This window comes from Tyto alba, unplaced genomic scaffold (assembly GCF_018691265.1).
Source record: "Tyto alba isolate M040663 unplaced genomic scaffold, T.alba_DEE_v4.0 Super-Scaffold_9, whole genome shotgun sequence".
NCBI classification, from domain to species: Eukaryota; Metazoa; Chordata; class Aves; order Strigiformes; family Tytonidae; genus Tyto; species Tyto alba.
In genome coordinates, this window is record NW_024881330.1 from 37,571,933 (window position 1) to 37,597,437 (window position 25,505).

The 25,505-nt window shown below is 36.2% G+C and overlaps 1 protein-coding gene across 1 annotated transcript; it reads left to right on the plus strand.

Annotated features, from left to right (window-relative positions):
- Positions 1–552: 552 nt before the first annotated feature.
- On the plus strand, positions 553–23,867 carry PPP1R42 (protein phosphatase 1 regulatory subunit 42). Its single transcript, XM_032995103.2, is given in 10 exon segments — positions 553–738; positions 1,842–2,052; positions 4,296–4,462; positions 4,930–5,068; positions 7,202–7,318; positions 12,443–12,560; positions 13,884–13,960; positions 13,962–14,013; positions 15,285–15,439; positions 22,747–23,867. Coding segments are annotated over 9 exon segments (993 nt in total). The 5' UTR covers positions 553–738; positions 1,842–1,923; the 3' UTR covers positions 22,786–23,867.
- Positions 23,868–25,505: the final 1,638 nt, after the last annotated feature.

Consider the following 25,505-nt stretch of genomic DNA (forward strand, 5'->3'; position numbering starts at 1 on the left):
CTGCGTTTCCTCTTTTGCAGACCCCCGAGGTGGGCTGACAGGCCCCCACAGCCGAGGGGCCACCCTCACTGCAAGTCACACCCGCGGCCACGCTCTGAGGCGCAGCCAGGCCCGTGACTACAGGCTGAGTCCCCCACCCCAGCTCACCCCTGTGGGCACTTAAGGGGTGTATGTACCCACGAGACGTACAGCCACTACCGAACCCGAACAACCCCCTCCCCTCAGGCCGCCGCCATTAAGCGACATCGCGCATCCCGCGACTGCGCAGCCGCCGGCCCCGCCCTGACCCCGCCTCCGCTCCTTTTCCTCAGCGCTGATTGGGTGGAAAGGGCGCCCCTCTCGGCGCGTTGGTTGCCGTGGCAACCAGGGGCGGCAGCGCTCGCGCCTCCTCTCCACCCGCCGTCCCACCGCCCCGGCCGGGAGGTGAGGGGCGGGGAGCGGGGCCCGGGCGGGACGCGGGGTCGTTCCCTTCTGGGATGGGCGCCGGGAGCGGGTCCTGCCCCCTTCTTTCCTCGCTCACGGGCAGAGCAGCCTTCCCAGGGGTTGTGCTGGGTGGCGGATTGGGCCCTGTCTCTGGGCGGGGGGGTCAGGGACGGCTCCAGTGTGAAATCGCACCGCTCTGGGAGCTGTGGGACCGGGGGGAACCTGCCTCACGCCAGGCCCCCGCTCTGGCAGCCCGGCTTTTCCTCTGCTGGTACAGCTTCTTCGGGAAGAAAGTCTAAGAATGGGCTCTGAAAGGTATCTTTATTTTAAAAGCAAGAAGGAAACAAACTTCTCAGTAAAAAAAACCAAAAAACAAAAAAAAAAAAACCACCCCCCACCATGTCCTTTTAGCTTCTCTTCGTCCCCCACCTTTAAAAAAAAAAAGGCAAAAAATAAAGCCCACATAAATGAGGGGGAGCTACTGAGCTTCAGCCTTACTTAGTAAGTAAGGAAGTTTCTTTGGTCTTCACGGTTTCAATCTTTGCTTTTCCTCAGTTTCTCATAAATTTAATACTGGAAAGGGGCATCCTCCGTGCATTGGTTTACGTGGCTGCGTGAGTTTTAGCGTTGGGATGCTTTTCACTGTCTCCTCAGTTGTTTTGATCCACTGATGTGGGGGTAATATGTATTGGCTAAAATACATAATGTGCATTGTGTTATGTACTGGCTAAAAAAAGCAACCTTTTTGTTCTGAGTTGTTAAGTTCTATTTGTTAGGGTATTTTTATCCCCTGACCATTTGTGCAGCTAGTTCAAAATATGTGTCTTGCCTCCTTCCCGCATCCCACCATTCCCCGATTTATAAACCAGAGTTTTAAAAAAAAAAAGGTATTGTTGTGAGAGAGCCTGAGAGAGCCTCTACAGTATGCCTCTGTGCGAAAAACTCACATGCCATCGTGTGTATAACAATGGGCTGTGCTGATGTGTAAAGAGTACTGTAGCTTTACACCACTTCTCAGAGCCTGTAAAAAACCTGCTATAGAGAGTGATGTATTTTCTAACTAATAATTCGGTTATGAACTGCCATGAATTGTTTATTTATGTGTGAGTGTTACTTCTGCTGTGGACCACTGTGCTCATATTTCTGTATGCAAATGACAAAGACTAAGGAACAGCCTTCTTAAGCACACTGAAACAACAAATACAACAATGTATTTTAAATGTTATTTAATACACTAAAAGTTTAAAAAAAATGCGGAAAAAAAAGGGGTAGGTTTTTCTAAGCATCAAAGACTGCATAAATGTGTCACTAAGCAGAAAGGGAATTGGTGGGGAAACTTCAGATTTGAAGTATACATGTAAGCCTTGTTGGAGATCTGGAATACAAGTAGTATAATATTTTCCTTTTTTGTTTTTAAGGCATTTTATAAAACTACTTACAGGAGCACGTGGAATGCACTATTCAAAGAAGCGTTAGAGCAGTTTGACCTATTACAGAATTATGGTCCGACTGACAATGGACCTGATTGCTAGAAGCGTCAGTCACAAGAATCGCAATGAAGAGGACTTTGGACAGTATCTGCGAAAAATAACTCATCTGAATTTATCAGATAAAAATATAGATGCAATTGTAAGATTTCTTCTTCTTTATTCCTTTTAACCTAGCTACTTGAATTTTTTGTAGTTACTGTTATGATGAGTTGTTTATAGTTGGGGAGACAAACAAGCAAAGCCAAGTTTCTATTTTATAACAGCTGTATTACATTTTAACATTTATATTGACTTGCAATTAAGCCTTAATAATACATCTGTTTGGAAACATGCTTCAGCATTCACTGCTGTTACTGTGTGGAACACTGCTTGTACATAGAAGTTTAAATGGATATGAAATGCCTGGCATTTGAAATGTGAAAATAATCTTTCAGTTGTAACTTTCCATATAAAACATCAGAGTGAGTGACTGTAACTCCAACAGTCTGCAGGGTTTCTTATTATTGCCCCGACGCTTTTTTCTTTATGTGGAAAATCTTGAAGTCTTTTACTTACCTGAAACTGTGGAAATATATATCATCTGTGTAGCAGACAAGAAGAATATTATCAGTACACTCATTTTTGCCATTAATTAATTAAAATGTAAAATCTATGTAAGAAATTACACGAGAGATGAAGTGTTAATTAAAGTGAAGTATTTTCTGTAGTATTTCACAGAACTATTATAGAAATCTGCAACTCAAACAAACAAAAACCAAAAACAATTTGCTATTTTGATTATTTCATACAGTAGCTACACTGTAAAGGAGTTTTCAGGAAGTTACCAGAATGCAAATGTTAACTCTGCTTGCTTACCTCTTTAGACACTTAAGAAAGAGAATATTTTAAATTAATCATTTAGATCTGAGACTTTTCCTATAGAATATGCCCAGGCTGTTGCCATTGAATCAGTAAGCGCAGGGCTTTGTCAGCAGTGCTGGAGCCCTGATGAAATCTAGCTACAGTGTTCTTGGAGACTTTAGGTCTGAGGTTAAAAAACAAAGTTCCTATTTTCAGCAACAGTTTGGTTTTTATTTGAAGACTTGTATTTACTGATGGTTACCTTTATAAAAATGCAAACTGTGGAACAGAACAAGATGAAAGGAACTAGTACTTTTCCAGATCAGATTTTATTTTTTTTTAAAGGAAGGAGTAATGATATTACATACTATTAAGTGCAGTACTTACTTGATTCTCATTAATGCCATTTTTTTTCTAGTCTTGGGAATTTTACAAAGAGTTGTTAACTCACAGCACAATCTTTTCAATCTATCTGTGATTTATTCCTTAGATTTCAGAGGAAGTCTGAGAAAGGAAAGGGGAGTTCAGGAACAGGATATAAGCCAACTGAGGTTAACAAATTTGGACTGGTATAGTGGCTTTTTCAAATTAGTCAGGTTAAAATCTACATTTTTTTAAAAAATTGCTCCCTGGGGCTTACTCATTTAAACAATAATCCATGACCTTTTCATTTTCAAAGACTAAACCTGCAAACTTAACCCCATCCTCCTTCCTTTGAGTTTAATAATGGGAAATTTATATGGGTTTCAGTAAGTCCTGAGTTAATTCAAAACCCCTCAAGATACTGAGAATATTTTGAGATTGCTGAACCCTGAACAACAGAATAGTTGTGTATGGTGGATTTCTGCTTTAAAAGTGCGATGTCAGTCAAGAAGATTAAATAGCTTGTTCTATGTGAACAGATCATGCAAGCAAATGGGTTTATTCAGCCCACTCCTAGGAACATGCACAGCCATAGTGAGTTATTAATTTGATCAGCCCATTTGATTAGGACTGGTTCATCAGATGCCACAGAGGAGTTTTACAGAAACCCTCATAAGAACACGTGACCTTTTAGTTATTTAAGAGGAATACATTCAATATAACTTGACATTTGAGTGGAATCTTAGACTTGGAAGTCTATCAAAATGCATGGGTGTGCAAGTTTTTGTATAAATCAGTATTACTTTGCCAAGAACTGGTTTCCATTACATCACTGAGGTTTGATGCAGACAACTGCACTGATAATTGCGCTTTTCTGAAATCCACCTGATGAAGGCAGGGAAGAGAATCAAGACACGCAGGATGAGATGTACCTGCTGCTGATGGCTGTAGTCCTCAGCTTCTGTACGGCAGAATAGTGATAACAGATTTCAGTCTTAAATCTGATTATTACTGACACTAACTCAGTTTTTCGAAGAGAAATAGTTGTTAAAAGTGTTTGTTAAAGGTGAAAATGGATAAATCATGCGGCAGAACTTAAATATAAAAACAATCAACAGCTTGCAGAAGCAGGCAGCGACTGAACTCTGTGTATCATTAATTTGTTATTGTTTATTGCAGGGTGACCTCTCTTTGTGTAAAAATCTTAGAGTTCTATATTTATATGATAACCAGATCAGTCAAATCCAGAACTTGGACTTTGCTTCAAATATGACGCACCTTTACCTTCAGAACAATTGTATTTCGTGTATGGAAAATCTCTCATCGTTGAAAAACCTTGAAAAACTGTAAGTTGAAAATAATGTATTCATTTTACTAGTAAAAGAATAATTATTACACTAAGAAATGTAAAAATTATGTAGCCATTAAGGTTCTTTCAGCTCTTAAATTTTGCTTTTCAAATAAAAGTAATTGGTTATGATTTTTTTGTTGAAGCGTTCTGTGATGTAAGTAATGACACATCATCTTGACATATTTGTATTTAAATTATTTTTCAGGTAATAATAATAATAATAATAATAATAATAGCAATATATAAAACCACTAAAAAAGCCTTGGATCTGATCTGTTAGCTGTATGTTCTACTCACATGCTGTTATTTACTTTTTCTATTGTAAGGTATTATTAAATAACACTTTTTGGTTTGGTGGTTTGGTTTTTTTTCTGTTTTGTTTTTCTTTTTTAATAAAACAAGGCCTTGTGTTTGCTTTTACTTTCAAAGGATATTAAATCTGTTTTGTGTTCTATTCTACAGGTTTTTGGGTGGCAACTGCATCACTGTAGTAGAGGGTTTGGATAAAGTAGAAAAAATAAGGGAGCTACATGTTGAAAGTCAACGTCTCCCTCTTGGTGAAAAGCTTCTGTTTGATCCAATATCTCTTAGGTCCCTGGCAGTAAGTACATTTTGAGAATTTCAGTGGGCCATTATCAGCAGATCAGTATTTTTCAGAGAAGTAACTAGGACTTATCCCTGTGTGTTTTCCTTTTCTGCCATTTGGTGGCATCCATTCAAGTTTTACCAAGGGACTCCCATCCCAATTCTCATATAAGCAAGGAGTCCAGCATATTCTACTTGGTCATTTATTTTTCTATAAAGGATGGAAATGGGAATAAAGAGGGAGAAGAAATAAGGAGGTGTGTGGATGCCCTATACTAACAGAATGTGAATAAACTAAAGAAAGGGTAGGAATTCATCACTGTTAGTCATCTTAGTCTACTTAGTTTGTAGTGAATTAGTTTGTTGGTATTTCTCAGATTTGTTTGTTACATTAGTTTATTTACTGCCTTTTGTATTTCTCTAGAGAATGCAATGGCAAAAAAAAAAAAAAGTGCAAACAGCTTTTTTTCTGGATATCAAGAGTAACACAATCAAAACTATTCAGTTTTGGTTCTGCAGTTTTTGTGTTGTGGTATGACAAGATTTCAGGAAAGTCAGCTTTTGAAGTTTTTTTTCAACATGTTAATTGCTTAGTAAACATCAAATGTATTGTTGAAGTGGTTAAAAAAAAGAAAAAAATCTTTACTTACTTATGAATGTAGTTCTATGCTAAAAAAAAAATAATCTTGCTGTATCTCCTAAAGTGTAGTCAGGGTTTGATGACCCTTTTCTGTGAAGATGAACTCACTGAAATGTGAGGGGTTTTGTTCATGTATATATCATAAACATTTGTCCTAGCTCTAATTCTTCCTGTTTTGAGATTAAGTAATCCAAGACATGTACTGCCATTTTCCTTTAATAGAAATGAGCCATCCCTGTGAGAGCACTTTTACTTTGTTCCTTCTATTATTGGAGAAATTATGAAAGTAGAGTATGCTATGTAGCTATAACCTTCCCAGGATGATAACTCATATACTTCCGTGTTTTTCAGCATCCTGGCCTAGAGCCACTAGCATTTTGTTCTTCATGGCTTTTATTTACGGTCTTTTGGTGTGTAGTTGGGTTTGGTTTGGTTTTGTAAGAAACACTTTGCATTCTTGACCTTGTAATATCTTTGTGGAAACTACATGTAAAAACCTTCTATTTTTATCCTTCGAGTGCTAAGTGTTCAGTCTCTCTTTAAGACATCACTTCTTACTTCATCTTCTTCTATCTGTTTCTGGCTCTTTATGCTGCCAGAGATGAAAGAGCCTAACACACGCAACCATATAGCTTTCTGTGTACCACAAGCAAATGATTTGATGATGACCGTATCATGAATCTTTTAACTGAGGAGATCGAGTTTATGCACTGTGTGTATCGGGATGATACTGGTAATTTCTGCCTGCAGTGTAGATCTTGGTTAGATTTTAGAAGGGGGTTACGTTTCCTGTATACACTGATGAAATAGGCATTTTCTAACTAATGATTAAATCCCCTATCTGACACCATTCTAAACTCACCAGATTAGGTGCCCTTTTTCATCTTCTAGAGTTAATAATCGTCTTGTTCCTTTTACGTGAAACTGCATTATTTCCTGAGATAAACACCTGAAACATACTTACTTTTTATCTAGAATGTAAAGATCTCTCTAACTACTGTCTGTTACAAAAGGCAAAGTGCGTTATGTGACTCACTAATGTACCAAAGAAGGGCCAAGGAGTAGAGGTTTGTAGGATCAAGCCTGAAAACAAAACAGCATAGTCCAGCAGTTAAATGAGTCTATGCAGGTATTGGATATGGATTTCAGCTCTGTGCAGTTCAGACATAACCTTGGAAAAGGCAGTCAGTTTCTTCAAATGTAGTTAGTAGCACTTGCGGAACTCTGTAAAGCATTTGAACATGTTTAGAGAAAAATAAAAATTCTGTATTTCCTAAGAATTCCTGAAATAATTGAGAAATAATCTTTTGTTTGACTTCAAAATAAACAGCATTTTCAGACAAGGTGGAAAACTAACATAAAACAATGTCTGAGTTATGAGGTAGTTGTATTTGCATGTTTCTGCTTCATATGCTTGTTCTTCCTTTCAGATAATTTTCTGTGAGAATTTACAACTTGACTCACCCATGGCATGAAAAAAATTTTCTTTTTCTGCTTTTCCTTCTCCAGAAATCTTTGTCTGTGTTGAATATCAGCAATAACAACATTGATGAATTAGAAGAACTGGCAGTTTTGGAAAATCTTTCTTATCTTAGAGCAGTTGACAATCAACTTCAACATATTAAGGTATTTAAATAAATATTTGTTCTATTTAGTATGGGTGATAAGAAATTAGTCAAATTCATCTTCATCACTAACAGATGAATAAAAATAAACTTTACTTCTACAGTTACTGAACCTCTGACTTTCCAAGCATGCTGTCTTTTCTCATCCAAAAATCTTGTTCAGATTAAAAATGGAGGACCTCTTATCTAGAATGTCCAAATGTCCTTTAATTCTACATAAAGTGGCAATTATGCATGCATCTGTGTACTGAGTAGTAAATGCAGTGATTTGGGTTATGACGTAAGCCAATTAATTTCAGTATTTATTAATAAAAATAGCAGTTTTTTTAAAAAGCAGAACACTAATGCCTATGGTTGCTAAATATTAAAATAACTATTCTTACTACTTTTTAGAACACTTAATATCTTTTACATTAAATGTGTCAGTTCTGTTTACTAATGAGGAGATTCCAGTATTCTGTGTGCACAATCTATGAATTATCTAGGTCAATATACTTTATTTGGACTCTTAATTTTGTACATTTTAATATTAAAAAATGTTGAATGATGCATTTTTTTTTTACTAGATGATGATTAATGTACTTCAAGCTGTGTTTTTGGCTGGCAGTTGTGATTGAATTCATATCAAAATACAATTAATGTAGGCTTTTGATGGGTAATTAAAACCATATTGAATGTGTTGGTTACATCAAAACAACAGTAAGCTTTTTTAACTAGTTAGTTTCTTCAAAGCTTTCCTTTTGAAAAAGATTCCTAAATAAAATAAGTTACAGTGATTTTTTTTAAATTGTCTTTTTTCCTTCTTATAAATACAAAAGACAGTGTGATGACCTTAAAAAAGATTGTCTTAGCCAAAGAACCAACTATTTTTAAGAATAAGGATGCCAGTTCAGAGACAGAATTTTCAGTGCCTCAGAGGGAAAAATATTCTGAAACAGAATAAGGAGATGACAAAAAGACTGCATTATTTAGTAGCTGTGTATATATTATTTAATCATTATTACATTTCATTATTTCATCATCAGGAAGACCAGAGTTAATATTTACTCAGTCAAACATTTAGATTTCCACGTTACACAGTCACAGCTTTTGAGAAATTACGTGGTTAGCATTTGAGTTAGCTGCTGCTGCTGCTGCTATCAGTTACGCGTGGATCAAGCTCTGGTAAATTTTGAAAGTGACTGTCCTGTGTGTTTTCTAAACAATATCCAAGTTTTGAAAGTTTGAAGCAGATAAGGTATTTATCTTCATATCTTTGCAGACCTGTAAAATTAAAAACCATACTGAATGTGTCTAGCATACAGTGTAATGCAGCTGAATATCCAACTTTCCAGCTACAATTATTGTGGTTTAGAGATTACATTTTAGTAGGCTCTACTTATCACTAATATAAATTCTTATTTAATTTAAAAAAAAAACACAGACTGCTGAAAAAGTAGTAGGCCATGCAAAAAAAATATATATATATATAAAAAAAAAAAAGTCAGTTTTAGTTCTGTTTAAGACGCTTTAACTTACAGTGTACATCTAACAGGAGAACAATCTTGCATATCCAGTAACTAAAAAAAAAAAAAAAAAAAGGTGGGCATTTTGAGTACGTTTCAATTTTTTTGCAACCCTGAATTTCATGATTTCATGATTCGATGGCTTACGTAATTCTACAGATGTGATAGCTGAAAGGATTTTATGGGGTATGCAGTTGTACTGCATATACTTAATCACTTCTGCTGGCTGAACTTGTTAACACGCAGCAAAGGCTCTTTCATTCGCACACAGGCTGCCTCCATTCTTCACCCTCTTGCCCCTCTCTTTTCAGAACTCTGATGTATCCCTCTTTCTCATGCCAAAAGCTCTGTGTCCCTTGTTTTCCTGTTCCTGCTTCCCCATCACTGCCATCAAGAACTTCCCCGGGAATGCCTGGCGCTGATCAGAGAGCATGGCAGTGCTGCATGACAGAGGAGCATCAGAGCTCTGTGCCCAGCACTGCTTCACCCTGCGGGCAGAGGAGCTGTAGAGGAGCCACCCTGCCTGAGCAGGGCTGGTCAACAGCAGTGAACTGTGTAGCAGAGGTGGATGACAGCAGGAATAACACAGAATCTTTGCAAAAGAGGGAAATGTGAAAGGCATAAGAAATGCATGAAATACAGTCTTCTCGCAAAGACTTTTCTCACTTTTGTATAATTAGTATACTTATTTTATATTTAAACGTTTGTCTCATTTTTTTCACGTTATTGTGAAAACCCACACGCCCTCACTTTTCAACAATGCCATGTTAATTTCAGCATAGTTGAAAATTAGGGCTAGTAAATTCAAGCACTTAAGGTTCTGGCTAACTCAGGGCATTGTTAGCATAATTAACAGACTTCAAGGCATAGACCTTGTTTCACATGACTGAAGTTTATATAATGCAGTCTGAACAGCAGACAGAACAAAATTAAGTAATTTTTCTCAATTCATGCAAAATAACTTACTGTGACTAGCCACCACATGTAAAAAGTATGCCTTAGGTCAGTTATCAAGAATATAATTGATTTTAATAGAACTGGCTTTTCTACTTCATTTATTTACCCTATAGAGCTTCTGCTTTACTTTAGTCAGATTCACAAGGACTTCTAGGTATTTGGGTTGGAATACTAAAGGATTTTCTTAAAAAAAACACTGTTCCTATTAAAAAAAAAGTGCCACAACTACTCATGTTTACAAAAAGCCAGAATATTATTTATTAGTTAATTATATTAGTTTGGGGAAGATTATGACTTGTGTATTTGGACAAATAGAGAAAATATAGCTAGAAATCCCTATAAAAATCTGTCTTTCCTAAGTCTTTAATTTATTCAACCTCTGCCCAGTATTGATTATGACAAGGGGATATCACAAAAGATGAATTCATTCACTTCAGAATTGAGTCAGGAGCAAGAGAAGAATTATAGATTTTCTCAAATAGATTATGACAGGTAATCAAAATGGTGACAAATTGCTGTCTGTAGATGTAGTTATGGCAGTTGGACTAGACGTTTCCGATAAAAACTGGAGCATACTGGTCAGATACCAATTCTTAAATGGCCATCGTTAATTGGTAAGAATGTTATTGCCAGCACTACAGCTGCCTACTAAGGCACTTGCCCTTCCCCCCCCTCTCCTCCCACCATGGAATATAATTTGCTCGTCAGTATTTTGTAGCAGACCTCAAAGTGATAGCATGACATGATCATTTATCAAACGGAGACTGCCCAGAAGAGTGTCTGGTCCCCTTAGTACAGCTTATTGAAAGGCTGGGAAGTGAAAGTACTTTATTAGAGACAGGAAGGCAATGAACAACTAGAGCGTATCGAAAGGGTAATCATATTTCAGCACAGGATTAGTGTGCTCTTAGATAAACATACACTGGAGTAAGCATGTTCTGGGTCATTTATCAAGTAAGTAACAGCTAACAAAAATCTACAGGACTCTCTGTATACATTCATCAAAGTTAAACTGTATACATTTTATTTCAGTAATAGACAATTTTGTGTTGCAAAACTATTACTTGAAAAAGTACTTTCTAGTGAAATCTCAAACACATTACAGATTTCAATGACAATGCCTGAATGCTCAGGTGAGAATAAATAAATACGCTTGCTAAGTGCTATTTCTTTTCTAATAAGCCTAGCCTAAAATATTTTCCCCCTAAATTGTTGTGTTTGTGATTGTCAGTACCTAAACTGGGGGGGGTTATGATGTTGCTATTCTGATATATGCTGATAAAGCTTTGCTGTGTAACTTTATGAGATCTATCAGCATTTATTCATGTGGACTGGTTCTCAGAGTTTCTTGCATTGTTTTATCAGTCTTGCTCCTCATAGAACCAGTCTTTTGCTCTCTATGTTTCTGAAAAGAGATTATCATCACTGAATAACAATAGATGATAGATGATATCACCATCATCACTGATAGACAAAAGATGATACGGTTTGGAGATGTGAGGCTGTGCTGCAAATTCCTCTTCCATGTGATTCTTCTAAACTTGTATTATATAATCTGTAGAATATTCCCAGGAGGATTTTCTACCAAGGGAGTAGAACCTGCAAAACCAGAATTCTCCCTGCTTGCATTACCCAGGTGATTCTCCAAATTTGAAGGAGCTAAGAAATATCTACATCGCTAGATACTTCATTATTGGCATTAAGCTACAAAATTCTACAGACTTTGCAGTTTAAAATGTGTCACATTGTGATTAGTAGATTTTTTCCAAATTATTACAACTGTAGAACATAAATTCTCTCCTCTTGTATTCATACAGATTGTTTTTAATCCCTCCTTAGGCTTTTCACACATATAAGGAAGCCTTTCAAGAATGACAGTTAAGTGAAATTTTGAAAAGAATGTATTTCAGAGACTAGAGTATCTGAGTAGAGAAGACCAATCTGCTCAGATTTGCATCTTTTTAACTTGAATTTATTGTATTTAAAAGACAGAAGTTTTATTTAGGTCATACTGCCCTTGGGTAACCAGACAGAAACTCAGATGGAGAAAGGTATACGTCAAAATTTTCACTATTTGGGCCAATACTATAACTGACCACCCACAGTTAGGTAGGAGGAGATTACTGTTTCTCTTGTAAAATACAGTTTTACATACATATAAAGAGAGAGGCAGTCTACTGTGATTTGTATGATTTTTAAGTCTTTTTTAGTTTGTTCTTTCTCTGTAACGTATTCTTCCACAAATTTTTCAAAATCTAATCAGACACTGATACTCTGAGGGCTCTGTGAGACCATGGGGATGCATTAACAGACACTACATATTATACACATTTTTTGGCTGATTTTTTTCCTCAGCTTTAGGTGCTTATAAATGGGATTGCAGTGGTAATTTTCTATAGCTGGCATTACTGTATCCTTAAAAATGCAGAATTTTCCAACTGCATCACCATTTCTCTATACAATTATGATATATATTCAGGGAATGCTATGCACCACTCTTTGAAAATGCATATTCTTAACGTGCATATTAATACATGAGTAGTCTCACTGAAGTTACTCCTGTGTGCAGGATTTGGGTCTGGCTGAACAAATCACATTACTATTGAATTTTACACTAGAGGGGGAAAAATAATCACAGTGTTCTGTTCTTTTATCAATTTCAGGCTTTGGAGGTTGTATTAAGCAAATGGACAAAGCTACGCAGACTGGATCTTACAGGAAACCCCATCTGCCACGAACCAAAGTACAGGGACAGGATTGTAGTACAGTCACGAACTTTAGGTAAAATATAAAACAAATAGCCAGCCCCCAAAACTACCCATAAACCTCACCGGTTTAGAAAATAACTGATATATTAATTGTTCTTGAATTGCACTATGTATGTAAACACAGTTACTGCCTTAGATATTTATGACAAATTATAAAGTTTTAATTTATGTACAAGTAAAGTACCTAAAATTGCCTATGTAATCAACTGCACAAATTGTGTTGCTTAGCTTTTGCTATTAGTAGTAGTAATCATTTGTTTTATAATAGATGATTGGTGAGATTGTTACAAGACAGCAAGGCTTCTTTGTGCTCATATTCCAGGTGTTTTGAAACTGATTTTTAAATACAAGTTTAATCTACTCCCCTATCAGTCTGTAGTAGTTGCTTAAGTGTTTTAGTTGTGCAGTTACAGTTGTACAAGTCATACCTTACCATGTTTGAATTTGCTATACAATGGTTGTCCTTAAAAGCAATTTACACTTACGTTATGAATGCATTTGCTAATCTTAACTTTACTGTGATGCAGTTTGTGTTATTATTGTGAAAAAATCTGAGCATAAAAGGAAGCAACTTAGTCTTCTATATGTAAGTATTCATACTGTAAAAACAAGTAGAAAATATCTGCTCGTTTTTTACTTTTTTGGATAAAGGTGGCAATTATCTTAGAAGGTGTAATTATAGAACTTGTTTTTCTTTCTTCTGAGAGTATAAAATATTGGTCATTAAGAAAAAGAAAAAGCATATCTACACAATGAAGATAACAGAGCCTTAGGACAGTTCTAACACAACCTAAATTTGTGGCCAAATGAGATATTTCATTTGCTCTGGCTCAGAAATGCAGATGCAATCAAGGAAACATAAAGCATAAGTTTTATGGCACTTAAGTAAGTAAAGATAACCTTAAAGAGCCAAATCTGTCTTTCTGTCTTTATGATCCAGGGGATCTGTTGATTGCTAAGACATGCAGTTTCTCTCTCTTAACCTGAATTTCTGCATCTATTTATATCTTGTGTGAGAGCATAGCTTTTCTTCAGAACTTTATAGAAAGTGCTGCATGTTAACGGAATGTTGAAAGTTATAATAGATGCTAATAATAATAATAATAGTAATAAAAATAATAGATGCTTTCTTATGTAATTAAGACGTGTCAACTCACTATTGAAGCTTGAATATGAATATCAAGCTGTACTGGGTATTTTTTTTTTACCAGAAGACTAAAATGAGCAAAAAAACTTGAAGAGAGCAAATATAGAACCAGTACACATTACATACAGTGTTGTACAGCCTTTTAGTTAACTTTGGGTATCACAGAAAGCATTCTCTTCTCTTTGACAGAATCCCTTGATGGGAAAGAAATTAAAGAAATGGAAAGACAGTTCCTAATGAATTGGAAAGCCTCCAGAGCTGCCAGGAAAAAAAAACAAAGAAAGAATGACAAATGAACATGCAGCCTATCTACATTTTTGTAAGCGAACTAATCAATTACTTCATGCTTATTTGCAATATTACAGAAACAATAAAATAGCAGCTAACAGTAAATATACTGAGAATGAGATTTGTGCTGGTGGTGAACACAGGAGTAGAAATTGAACTTTTCCAACATAAAATCTAATTTTACAGCTAGTTCATGTGGTGGTTTTTTAATTCCCATCCCAGTCCCCCAGAATTCTTGAAAAGACTAGCTAGTACTTTTTGAATGTTTGTAAATACTCATGATTACTTTCCATGTATTAAAAAAAAAAAAAAAAAAAGTGAAAAAGTGTTAGGCATTCTAGAATAAATAAGCATGAAATACATCGGACTTTTAAAATCTATTTGTTGATACTTACTTGATCTGTGTAAATTGCCAGTCCTTTCAAAGGCCTTCACAAGATACATGTCTAGCAGAAGTAAAAGTTTTAAACTTGGAAGGGGAGAAAAAAGTCTTGGAGGAAAAAAAAGCAATAAACCTAAAAGAAAAGGCAGCATTCTTGAAGCAAGAAGACAAACTAGTTTTGAAACTCAAGCAAAACCAGAAATAAACTTCGAGCTTTTTAAAAAATTCTGGGGTGGGGGATGTTGTTCCAGAATTGACTGCAGATTAAAACATAAATGACTTAAAAGCATATCTTGCCATCTTGCAGGATTTGGAAACAGCCGTTAGACTTCAAATTACTCAAAATGGTTTGAATGACCATATTTATAAAATAAAATTGGTGTTACACTGTTGCTTTCAAAAGATAAACTGTGTTGTGTAACTTGGGGGAGAGAGAGAGCATGTTCTTCATAGCCATACTATCTCAAATTATTAATTCACGAAATCTCATGAAGATCAGTATTTTTGAAGACATGAAGTGAAAAGCACTCAGCCTGTCAGCCTCAGCCCCAAGACAGATGCAGTCTGCTCAGTGTTTGGAAGCCATATGTGAATGGCAATGGTTCTGAAACTAATATTCTGCCTTCTTGAATAACTACTGACATAAGGAGGTGCTATGTAATTGAATTTTCTCCCTTTCAAATAACTCTACCTGAATGGGAATACCTGCTTTAATATTCACCCTCATCAGTTTTTGCGGCACTTCCCTTAATTTTGTACAAAGTTTTCCATTCTCCATTATCAAATTTGAGGCATTTTACCCTAAGGCTTATTACACTTTTCTATAACAAGTTATAATGGAACCTGTGATCAAGCATACTGAATATTAAAATAGATTTGGTTTGACTTGGGATATTGAATTAATCCTTTGTCTTTTGCAGCTGACTTTGAAACACCTCATCGTATTATTCCCTTTCACTACAGTCACTCTGTGAAAGAAAAACCAAATTTTTTAGTTTTGTCTGAGATGCACAACGTTAAAAGAAAACCTCTGCCAGGAATCCTGGAAAAAAATATAAGCCAGATGAAAATTAAGGTATGTTCCTCAGACATCTTAGTTCTGTTGGTAGCTCTTACTGACTCAGTTGGAAAACGAGTACATGAAGGTAAAATTTCATCTGAAATCAGTTTCAGGGGTTTTTAACCATGTTATATTTTGTCTTTGTCATGTATATATTGTCTTTATTTCTTTGAAAGACAGAATAATAGATTTCAGTTTCTGGCTATAAATCAGCAGACTAGCTATTAATAATAACTTTAGTGTTACTAGTCTCTGTTATATGCATTTGATTGTAATCTTCCACAAAGGTAAAATAATATCAAAGTTAATTCTTGTAAGTACAGATACTGTCAACACATGGATGAAGGTTGATCCCACGCACGCAGTAATATGCAGAAGGAGAAACAATCACTTTTCATCGTTACAGCTTACTTCTAATAGACATGTTATGGTGTATTATATACTTGATTAGCATTTTGCTGTAGCATCAGCTCAAGACCAGGAAATCAGGAAAGAAAATCAGGATAATCAGGAAAGAAAATCTGATGTGTGTGCCTTACAGACATTTAGACATTAATTTAAACAATTCAGAATTTAGCATATGTATTCCTTACTACATAAGCAGCCTTGTGAACTCTAGTGCAACTGTTTGTGGAAACAAAATCTGCTCATAGGGATTTGCAGTTTGGGACCTATAGTTTTTCCAGTTTTATCTGTAGTAATAGTTTAGTTCAGTATACGGGACCTAATATCACTCCTTCCTGATTTTTAATGCTACTTTTAACGTAACTGGTTTATTATTTTTCAGCTCCATTGGCCAACAAAATAATTCATAATTTATGCAATGCTGTAGATTAAGTAAATAAATTCAACTGACAGGTATTATTTTGTAACTGAATTACTAAATGTTTTATTTTACATTCAAATCAGAATTTATTAGTATGTTTGAAAATTTAACTGAGCAACATTTAATACTATTTTATTCTTGACAACTTACCACTTTCCATTCCATCAGTTTTGCTTCTACTGATTGTTTTTTCTGATTAAAAATAGCTGCCTTTCCCTTGAGAAGGGAAGAAGGATTACAAATCACAGAGCCGCTCTCTTCCCAAGTAACATTTTTGTTCTTCATATGACCATGGATATATTCCGGCCTAAAAAGCAACTGAGCTTGTCATCTGTGTGCCCATTCTTGATTGATTTTCCCTGATGCAGAAGAGGCATAGCAGTGGAGATGTTTCAGAACCAGAACTGCAGGAACAGTGCACTATTCATCACAAAATAGTACTACTGCACGATTATTTTCCAGTGAATAGTCCAGGCTTGTGGAATTCAGAGGGGTACAGGCTAATAATACTCAGGCCATAAAAACATGCTGCTTTTTTTTTTTTTTTTATTCCATTGTTAAATGAGTTTGTCCACATGTTCAGTGTTCTGTCAGCTTGCATTTCACCTTTATTAGCATTCTGTCTTTTGCACCAGGCTTCAAAAAACCTACGCTTTTCATTTCCCATTCCCCTTACCCCTAATATAGGATGGAACACGCGTGTACAGCACCTCCCAGAAAGTTTCAGTGTAAGAACTTCTGCTATCTCCTTTGAGATAAAACGTTCTGATTTTGCTCTCTTATGTTAAAAAGCTGTCCGATTGTTGAGCTGCTTTGCTTGACAAACATTTTCCCAGTATTGAAAAGCTGGAGTACAATCCTGGCCCTGTTGAAATCCCTTTTAACCCTAGAAAGGCAAAGATTGTGTCTTCTATATTTGATTGGAATGAAATGTCTATATTGTATTAATTTACATCTGCAAATTAAACAACTTGAGTGAGTTTTTTATTTTCACTGTTAAGTCTAGAAGATTGTGCTCTGATTTACATAAAGGTTAGAATAAACTACAGTCAGGTGATATGCATTTACTATTTTCAAAAAACTTGTAAGTGGGACTTTTATCTGGGATGCTGAAGGTAGTGCATTACAAGTTCACATGTAATCACTGATCTTGAGACATATTCTAATCTTGTTACTAGTGGAGTTCCTAGGAAACCAGAATCTTGGGAATTCATTAATGATTTGTGAATTCTTTAAAACGTATTTTTTGGGGAAAAAAAAAACCTCAACATAAAGAAATATTCATCCTCAGAGTATATGCAGATATAAAATAATGACGAATCACAGTATTTCCTTGCCAGATCCAGTAATTAGGGATATGCATAAATGTACCCACGTGTAAACTGAGGAAATTTTGTCAAACTGAACAAATACCTGTATTGTTTAATTGAAATTCAGTATCGGACCAAAGAAATTAATGAATTTTAATCCTACCCTCTGTGTTAGTCAAATAAATTATTCCAACAGATGTTTCCTCTTTCCTTATACGTTGTAGGTGATGTTTGACCTTGGCAACTGAAAAATAGGCATTAAATACCTTTTTAACCTACATCTAAGATCCACTGAGGATTACATACAGCTTCAACAATGAAAAAAGCCAGTTATTACTAGATTACTGAAATATGTCATTAATCTTTTTTTTTTTTTGATGATACAAAAACAATAGCAATTTTATATTGGATTTTAAGTTAGTTTTGAACATTTAGAGAGAATTATGAATATTGGCAGGAAGTAATTAAAAGAAAACAAATCACTTAACTATTTTAAAGATACCTAATACCTTCCAATGGGATACATGATTATTAATTTTCCCTGAGTGGGAAAGTTGTTGAAATTTTGATGTTGTAAACTTAATCTGTAACCAGCAGTTTCTGCCCATGTTTCCTTACTCGTAGAATTAAATATTGTAGTAGGTATTTGTAGCAATATTGTAGCAATTCAGAATTTGGTGGGAAAGTCACCTTTTGTCTCTCTAGTGTATGTTATGTGATTAGCAATATAGTCAGCATATAATAAGTACACTGGATTGTGCCAACTAATTGCAAGCCACTCTCCTAGCCGCCATGCACATCCTGCATAGTTCAAGTTCTAGTTCATAATGGAAGGAACTTGCAGTGAGCAATGTTAGTTCTCCTCTTCTTAGCTCTTCAGCAGGTGCTCTTATCAACACTGTATGTATGATTATTTATTAAATATTTATAAAGGCGTTGAGGTGATTTGTGTAGTCGGAAATCTGTATAGAGTACTGAGTATTTAGCAATGGTAAGAATGTACATGTTCTGCATTTATACTGGGCTTTTGTTCATATGAGTCTAACTGGCATTCTAATAAATAGAATTATTAAGGCCTATTATATGACCATTTTGGGGGGAGGGCTGATAGTGAGACTATAATGATTTTATACCCAAAACATAACATTTACAATCATGTTTCTTTCATATTAGAGAATACACTTTGCTTTAGAATGTTTGAGAGGGCAGTGGGGGAATAGGTTGCCTCCAGGTAACCTGTATCTTGTTCTCTTACTGAATATTAATCTCAGCAAACCTCGGAAAATTCAAAAATAAAAAGTATTTTCAGCCTTGGCTTCAGGAAAAGGAGAAATACAGATTTAAGATACAAACCAGTGCAGTTTTAGCCATGCACCCTGGGCCTGGTTTTAGCCACTGAATAGCTTACAAGCACTCCAGCTGTATTCGGAATTAAGTGCATTAAATATCTGGAGATACCAGCCGGAGCACTTTCGCAGAGCATGTTTTGAACAAACCTGAAGTGTCTTTTGCAGCAGCTATAGCCCGTCTCACGGCCCTTCCGTGGTGATGGTGTTGAAGGAAAAATGTAAACATCTCCTCAGCAAAGCTTAGAAGGTATCAATCAGCAGTTAGTGCTGAAGGCTGTGGAAGAGAAATGTAGGGAATTTACTTGCTGTTGAATTATTCAACCATGATATAGGATACGAAAGGAGTCACTGTAATGCTAGATAAGGTGTAAGGATAAAAAGATGAAGTTCTGGAATTAAATAATGTTGCTGAAGCAGAGCAGAGTGGAGGTCAGGTATCAGGAGTTTGTGGTGACTGTGGCCCATGTAATATTTCAGCTGGCAATTCAGCCAACTTAGTGGTCGGTTCCCTTTTTTCTGGAGGATATGCACTACCTGCAAAGGTAAGTGTAGCTGCTTTTGTAGGGCATAATTAACATTACAGTAATATGTACCTTCCTGGTATTTTCTGTATACAGCCTTGCTGAATATGGTGCTGAATGGTTCTGCCCATGATAATTCATAATCTGTTTAGAAGGAAAAATATAACTATCATTATAAATATGCAAGATTACACACAAATCGCATTATCTTCTGTCCAAACTTAAATTTCAGTAGTGGTAATTAAAAAAAAAAAAAAATGTTTTAATATATGCCAAATCTGTAGTACTTAACACTGTCACATCATTCAGCATCATAAAGACAGGGCTAAAAGATGTCCCTTTTTGGCCATGCCCTTGCCTTCCCACTCCAGTTCTCTGGGCTGCTGGCTGTGCCCAAAACTGGGAAGGAGAAAGGATGTAAAATACAGAACACGTGCCCCAGTACACCCACCGTGCCCTTGAAAGAATAAATGCTCTTCCAGATCTGTCAGAGGGCGCGCACATGGCCTGATGAGCAGACTGCCAACTAGACCACATACGCGCCTACATCTGTAGATGACCAGATATCATACAGACATATTCTTGTCAGGAGGTGTACGCCTGCTGCTGGGGAGGCAGGCGGGAGCCCGTTTGCTTGCATTACTCTGCTGCCTCTTCCAGGAGACCTGTGCTATTTCCTAGACCTTCAGCAGACCAAATGGCCCGTGCAGCTCGTCAGCCAGCATGGGTCAAAAAATTACCAGGCGGTTATCTAGGTCTTCAGGCTGTAATACACTTTTAAGAATGTTGAAACCCAGACTGTTTGAAACCTTTTACATAAAATAAATGAATATTTAGGATCATTTAGGTTGGAAAATCATCGAGTCCAACTGTAGGCCAATAACCTTTTAAAAAGAATGCATACAGAGGGTGAGCTATTCAGTGACATTAGAGTGAGTTGCATCTTGTAAATGGCTCCATCAAAACTGTATCATGAATGAAGTACCGCTTTAGGATGATAAAATAAAATAAAGCAAACTCAAATCTTTGCATATCTATTTTTCAGGTGTTAACCTGTTCACTATAATAGTTATCAGATAAATGAAACAGACTTCTAGTATGCAGTGTTTGCTTTTTTCCTATCCTTAGATCTTTGTTGTCAATACTTTTACAGACTACTGTTGAGATAAAAACTCAAAACTTCATAACATTTTAGTTTGCTGCGTTAGCCCGGCACATTTTTTATTGTGTAACTAATTTACAGAATTAGAAAAATCACTTTTATATACACAAAGTATGAATCAGATTAACAAAGTAAAGACATAATGCTGTGTTTTCAGGTTTTTAAAACAGATACCTGCATGGGACATTTAAAAAGTAATTTGAGGTTAAAGACTGCTACGCGAATAGGGTTATATAAATAAATTTTGTCATAACTTCAGTATAACCCTGGAAGCTATTCAGTTGAAGTTAGTTCCAATAACTAATTTACTGCAATGATATAAACACTCGATACTTGCCTGCCTTTATCATGTCACACCTTGTGTAGGCATACTCCCATATCTGAAAAGCTGAGAGCAGCTGCTTTAATAAACTTGAGGTGAAAAGGCAATCATTGTGCCCTCATCTAGCCAGATGAGGTGCTGCATTTTGAAGGACAGCATTACAACCATTAATTCCTTAGTAACAGCTACACCTCCTCAAATTCACCAGCATTTTGGGATGCATCCCATCCAATTGCAAAGATCTGTATATGTCAGATTTGCCTTAGTGATTCCTAACTCAATCACCATCTACTGTTGGTAGTATTTCTCCCCACCAAAAACTGTTCCTAGGACCTAGAAGGTGTGAGAACAGGCCTTGCCAGTAAAGATTCTGATCCTTTCAGAGCAATCTGAACACTGTTGTAGCTTTTTGCTGTGTCAGAAGTACCGAAAGAGGAAAAAAAATAAGGCGTTGGTACCTGAACACCTCCCCTTGTTACTGCTCTGACCATAATCAGCATATATGGATAGCTACATAAGCTTTGCAATCACTGTGTACACACACAGTGTTTGAGTTACTGATGTAAAGTTCAGATGTGTAACCAATTAAAAATACCTATTTTTCTTAAAAATCACCTTAAAAACAGTGCAAGGTGTAAATTAATTTAATGCCATGTTATTTCTTGATATATGCAGATACAAAGCAGCGCACAGAACTGCCTGTGATACAGCTATAAAAGCCACACAATCCAAAAGTTCTGAGATTAGGGCAGAAAGGGAGAAAAAACAGCCAAAAAATTGAGGCAGTGTTCAAGATGTACCCGTTGATTTTTCAGGATGAAGATTCAGACACACGATCTGTTAATATGGCAGAGTATATGATTGTAATTCAGAGTGTGACTGATAAAATTAAGAGGATCTGAAAGGCTGTTCTTGGTTTTCTTATGATTTTTTACCTCAGTGTATTGTGCTAAGTAGCTATCTTGACTAACAGAGCTCTGAAGGGAATCAATAAATATGTGAACCTGCTGATTTACAGTCTCTAAATCATAAATGTTATATATTGTGATTGTAACAAATAACTTTTACTTTGCTAGGAAAAAAAAAAAAACTCAATGAGTTTTTACTTTGTCATGTGGCCTTGAAGGATTGTAGGAGTTCACTGCTAAAAAAATATGTATTTGAACCTTACCTCTTCAGTGAAATAACACTGTAACTAGAGACTACAGGAATGACTGACTCCATCTTTCTGTTCCCTGTTCTCTTAATTCTGAGCAGAATTAATTGCTGCATCAAAACCAAGATAAATCAGAGCCAGCTGTGAAATGATCCATGTAATAGACTAATACTTTAATTCAGAAAGTTATTTGGAGCAATAAGATCTTCCTTTCTGTGAGAGTTAATATATCAGACTGTCACAGTAATCACTACTTACATGTCCAGTAAAGTTGGGTATAATCAGTTTCACATAGTTTGTAGAAGAATATTTTGGACTAAAAGACTGAGTCTTAACTGATTTCATTTATGTAAGAAATTGCTTTGATTATTACTAAGATTTTGTTTCTTATGGAACTTGAAAATTAATAGTACTGGATACAAATTTATGTGGAAAAAATTGTTAATACCATTTTTGTGTGTGGAAAAAGTCAGTCAATTTTGTAATAAAGGACTGTATAATACTCCAAAAGGTCAGATTATGTCAGTTCAGATTAGTCTGGCCCCAGGTTTGGCACTGGGAAAAATAAAAAAAACGACTTTCACTGCATCAGTCACTATCTTTTCAATAAGTAAAGACTTTTTTTGTGGTTCTGACATGAAGATCTCATCCGTCTTCTCTGATCTCTCTGGTGTAGGTTGAGGAGGAATCTGAAATAATGACAGACAGAAGTTGAACTCGGAAAGCCAGCAGTTACAGGATGTGAAGATTTGACCATTATTGGATTTTTTTTTTTTTTTTTTCCATCAAAGCTTACAAAGAAAGGTACTGGAGTCTCTCTGGATATGTTATCTGTGTCTTTGTAATCTCAAAACCAGGCAAAATGAAGTCTGTTGAACTTGACACTGCCTTTTAAGAGCACGTAGAAAAATAAGGGGACTGCCTGTTTATTTAGAAGCAAGGCTTTATATTAAGAGCATGTAAAAACATCAGCATGTGGTAGGCTAAACTGGTTGCCTAATACTTAAAGTTCCTCAAGAAAGGAGTTGGTTTTAACCAGTGTCTCACCTAGTGTGTGACCTGAATACCCAAGTAGCTGCTTCTTTCCATATATGATACTCTTAGCAATAATACAAAGGCATGCTTATAGTCTCTTACCTCAAGAAGAAAGGAGCTATTAGCACATGATTTTTGAGAAGATCTGTAGTCCTAAAAAATAATTTCCATTATTTGGATTTTTCCAAGTTCTGGTGAATAATGTGGAATAGTTAGGAAAGAAGGCACAAGAAGATTAATGATGCCTGTACTGATTAATTTTTGGATTGGGACTATTACACATTAATTTTACTTCATATCTGTTTTAAATAACTGGGACTTTGGCTGCTTTGCACTAGTTTGAGTAATTAAATGAATGCTCGAAACTTCTGATATAGGAAAATTCCAAGCCTACAGATACGGAAAGCCCAGACTGTAAATTGCCCTTGGAATAAAAAGTTTCCCAGTGGAGTGTCTCTGTATGAAGGTCAGCTCAGCATCTTATGCTTGAGACCTTCTCTGAAATCAGAATGTATTTCTTCCTGAATAAGGGAATCAGGATCTGTCTTTTTGCATTCAAAGTTTTGTATATTTTTTTATAGTTTATATTTTATTGCCCTTTGATAAAGATAATTCAAATAAATTTAACTCCTGCATGCATTCTCTCCTTGAATAACAAGATCTTTATCTTTGTTATACAGAAACAGATTTCCAAAACTAAGGTAGTAAATGAGTGGTACTATAACCCTGAGGTGCCACTTGCTTCTGTTAAAGCTAGTGAATCATTTGCCTTCAAAATAAGAAAATACAGAACAATAAATAAAGCTCTGCTGTGTAGCTGTAGTTACTAATCCATTATGTAACTTAGTATTAACCAAGCATGATACTTCTTGGTTTAGCTGTTGTCTTCAGCGGTACTCAGGTCGAGAAAGACAGAAAAGCATACATTAAACAGAATTGCTTCTCGTTTAGGCGATTGCCAGAGAAGAATGTCGGTACTTTTGGTGAGCACGTGTAAAGTGGCAGCTGCTGGATTACTGACTCGACGCAGTGCATTAGGAAGTCACCTCCTGATCTTTATAGCATGGCGTTACCTTCCCACCTAACGCTTCCCTCTGCCTTACAGACACCCATTTAAAAACACTTCAGGGATTTTTAGTATTTCTCAATGTGGGTTATGCTGTGTAAGCCATCTAGAGCATGATTTATTTTTCTTAGGTTCCAAGTAGTTCTGGCCTAAAGATTTTAGTTTCTTGTACATTAAATAAAATATTTAAGACCTGAATGATTTATTCCCTGTACAACACGAGCCATGGGGTTTCACACACAGAATCCTGCAGCCAAGCAACTCACCTCTAGCTAAAGGAAACCCCTATCAAAGTCTTCCACTGGTGAAACAGAAAAGTGGGTCTTGGTCTTTCTGGACCTGATCTCCCTCTCACTTTTTTATATTCTGTAATAGCTTGGCTACATCCCAGCCGCATACGTTCAGTCCCATTCTTTGGCCTGCTCTAAACCTCTGCATTTTAAGTCTGCGATTCCCCTTGAGTGCAATCATTCACCCTGTCGTTTGATGCATAAATATTCACACTTCTCCAGCCCCAGCAAAGCCAGCCCTTACCCTGCTCGGCTCCCACTCTGCTCGCTCGCGCTGGCCGCAACACTGCGCTTCTCACGTGGCTGCCAGCAAAGGGACAACTGTGAGCCAGATCGCCCGGGGCTCTCATCCTTCACCCTGGTTTTCCTTCCTCTTTTCCTAGAGTGAGAATAGCCGGGCTAATGGAGACCCTTCCAAATCGGACACCTTTCTTGTAACCCAGAATTAAATAGTTTAGAAATTTTTCCTTAAATATGTGTGGGTATGAAATGGAATTGTGGTGGGATCTCACAACCTTTAAGACTTTAAAAAAAACACAATCTACTCTTAATACTATGCATTAGCACTTACACACACACTAGAATGGGGGCCTTCTGATATTTATGTTAGATACATTTTTTAAGTAATTATTACTGAGAAAAGTGGAGGCTTCTTGGTGGTAGCTGGGAGCGTGGAATACTGAACTCAAGCTTCATTTTTGCAACTTGCCTTTGAAAATTTTGTGGTTTTTTGAAAAAGCATTTATTTTAAAATGCTTATATTTATGACTAGATGGAAAAATCTAGAGAGAGGACAATGTTAAAGGTGGGGTAAGAGATAGCACTTTAACTCTTTGATTGTTTTATGGTTGTTAGTTAAAATGTTCACAAAAATAGTAATTCAAAATGGAATTTTGATTCAGACAACATTTTTGGAAGCTAAACTACTTTGGTAAGCAAATTTGGAAGGAGAGATGAAATTAAAAACGTTTGTCCTGTTTTATTTTTCAATGTTAACATCTTTCTTACAGCATACAGAAGTGGCACTGATGTGTTCTGGTATTC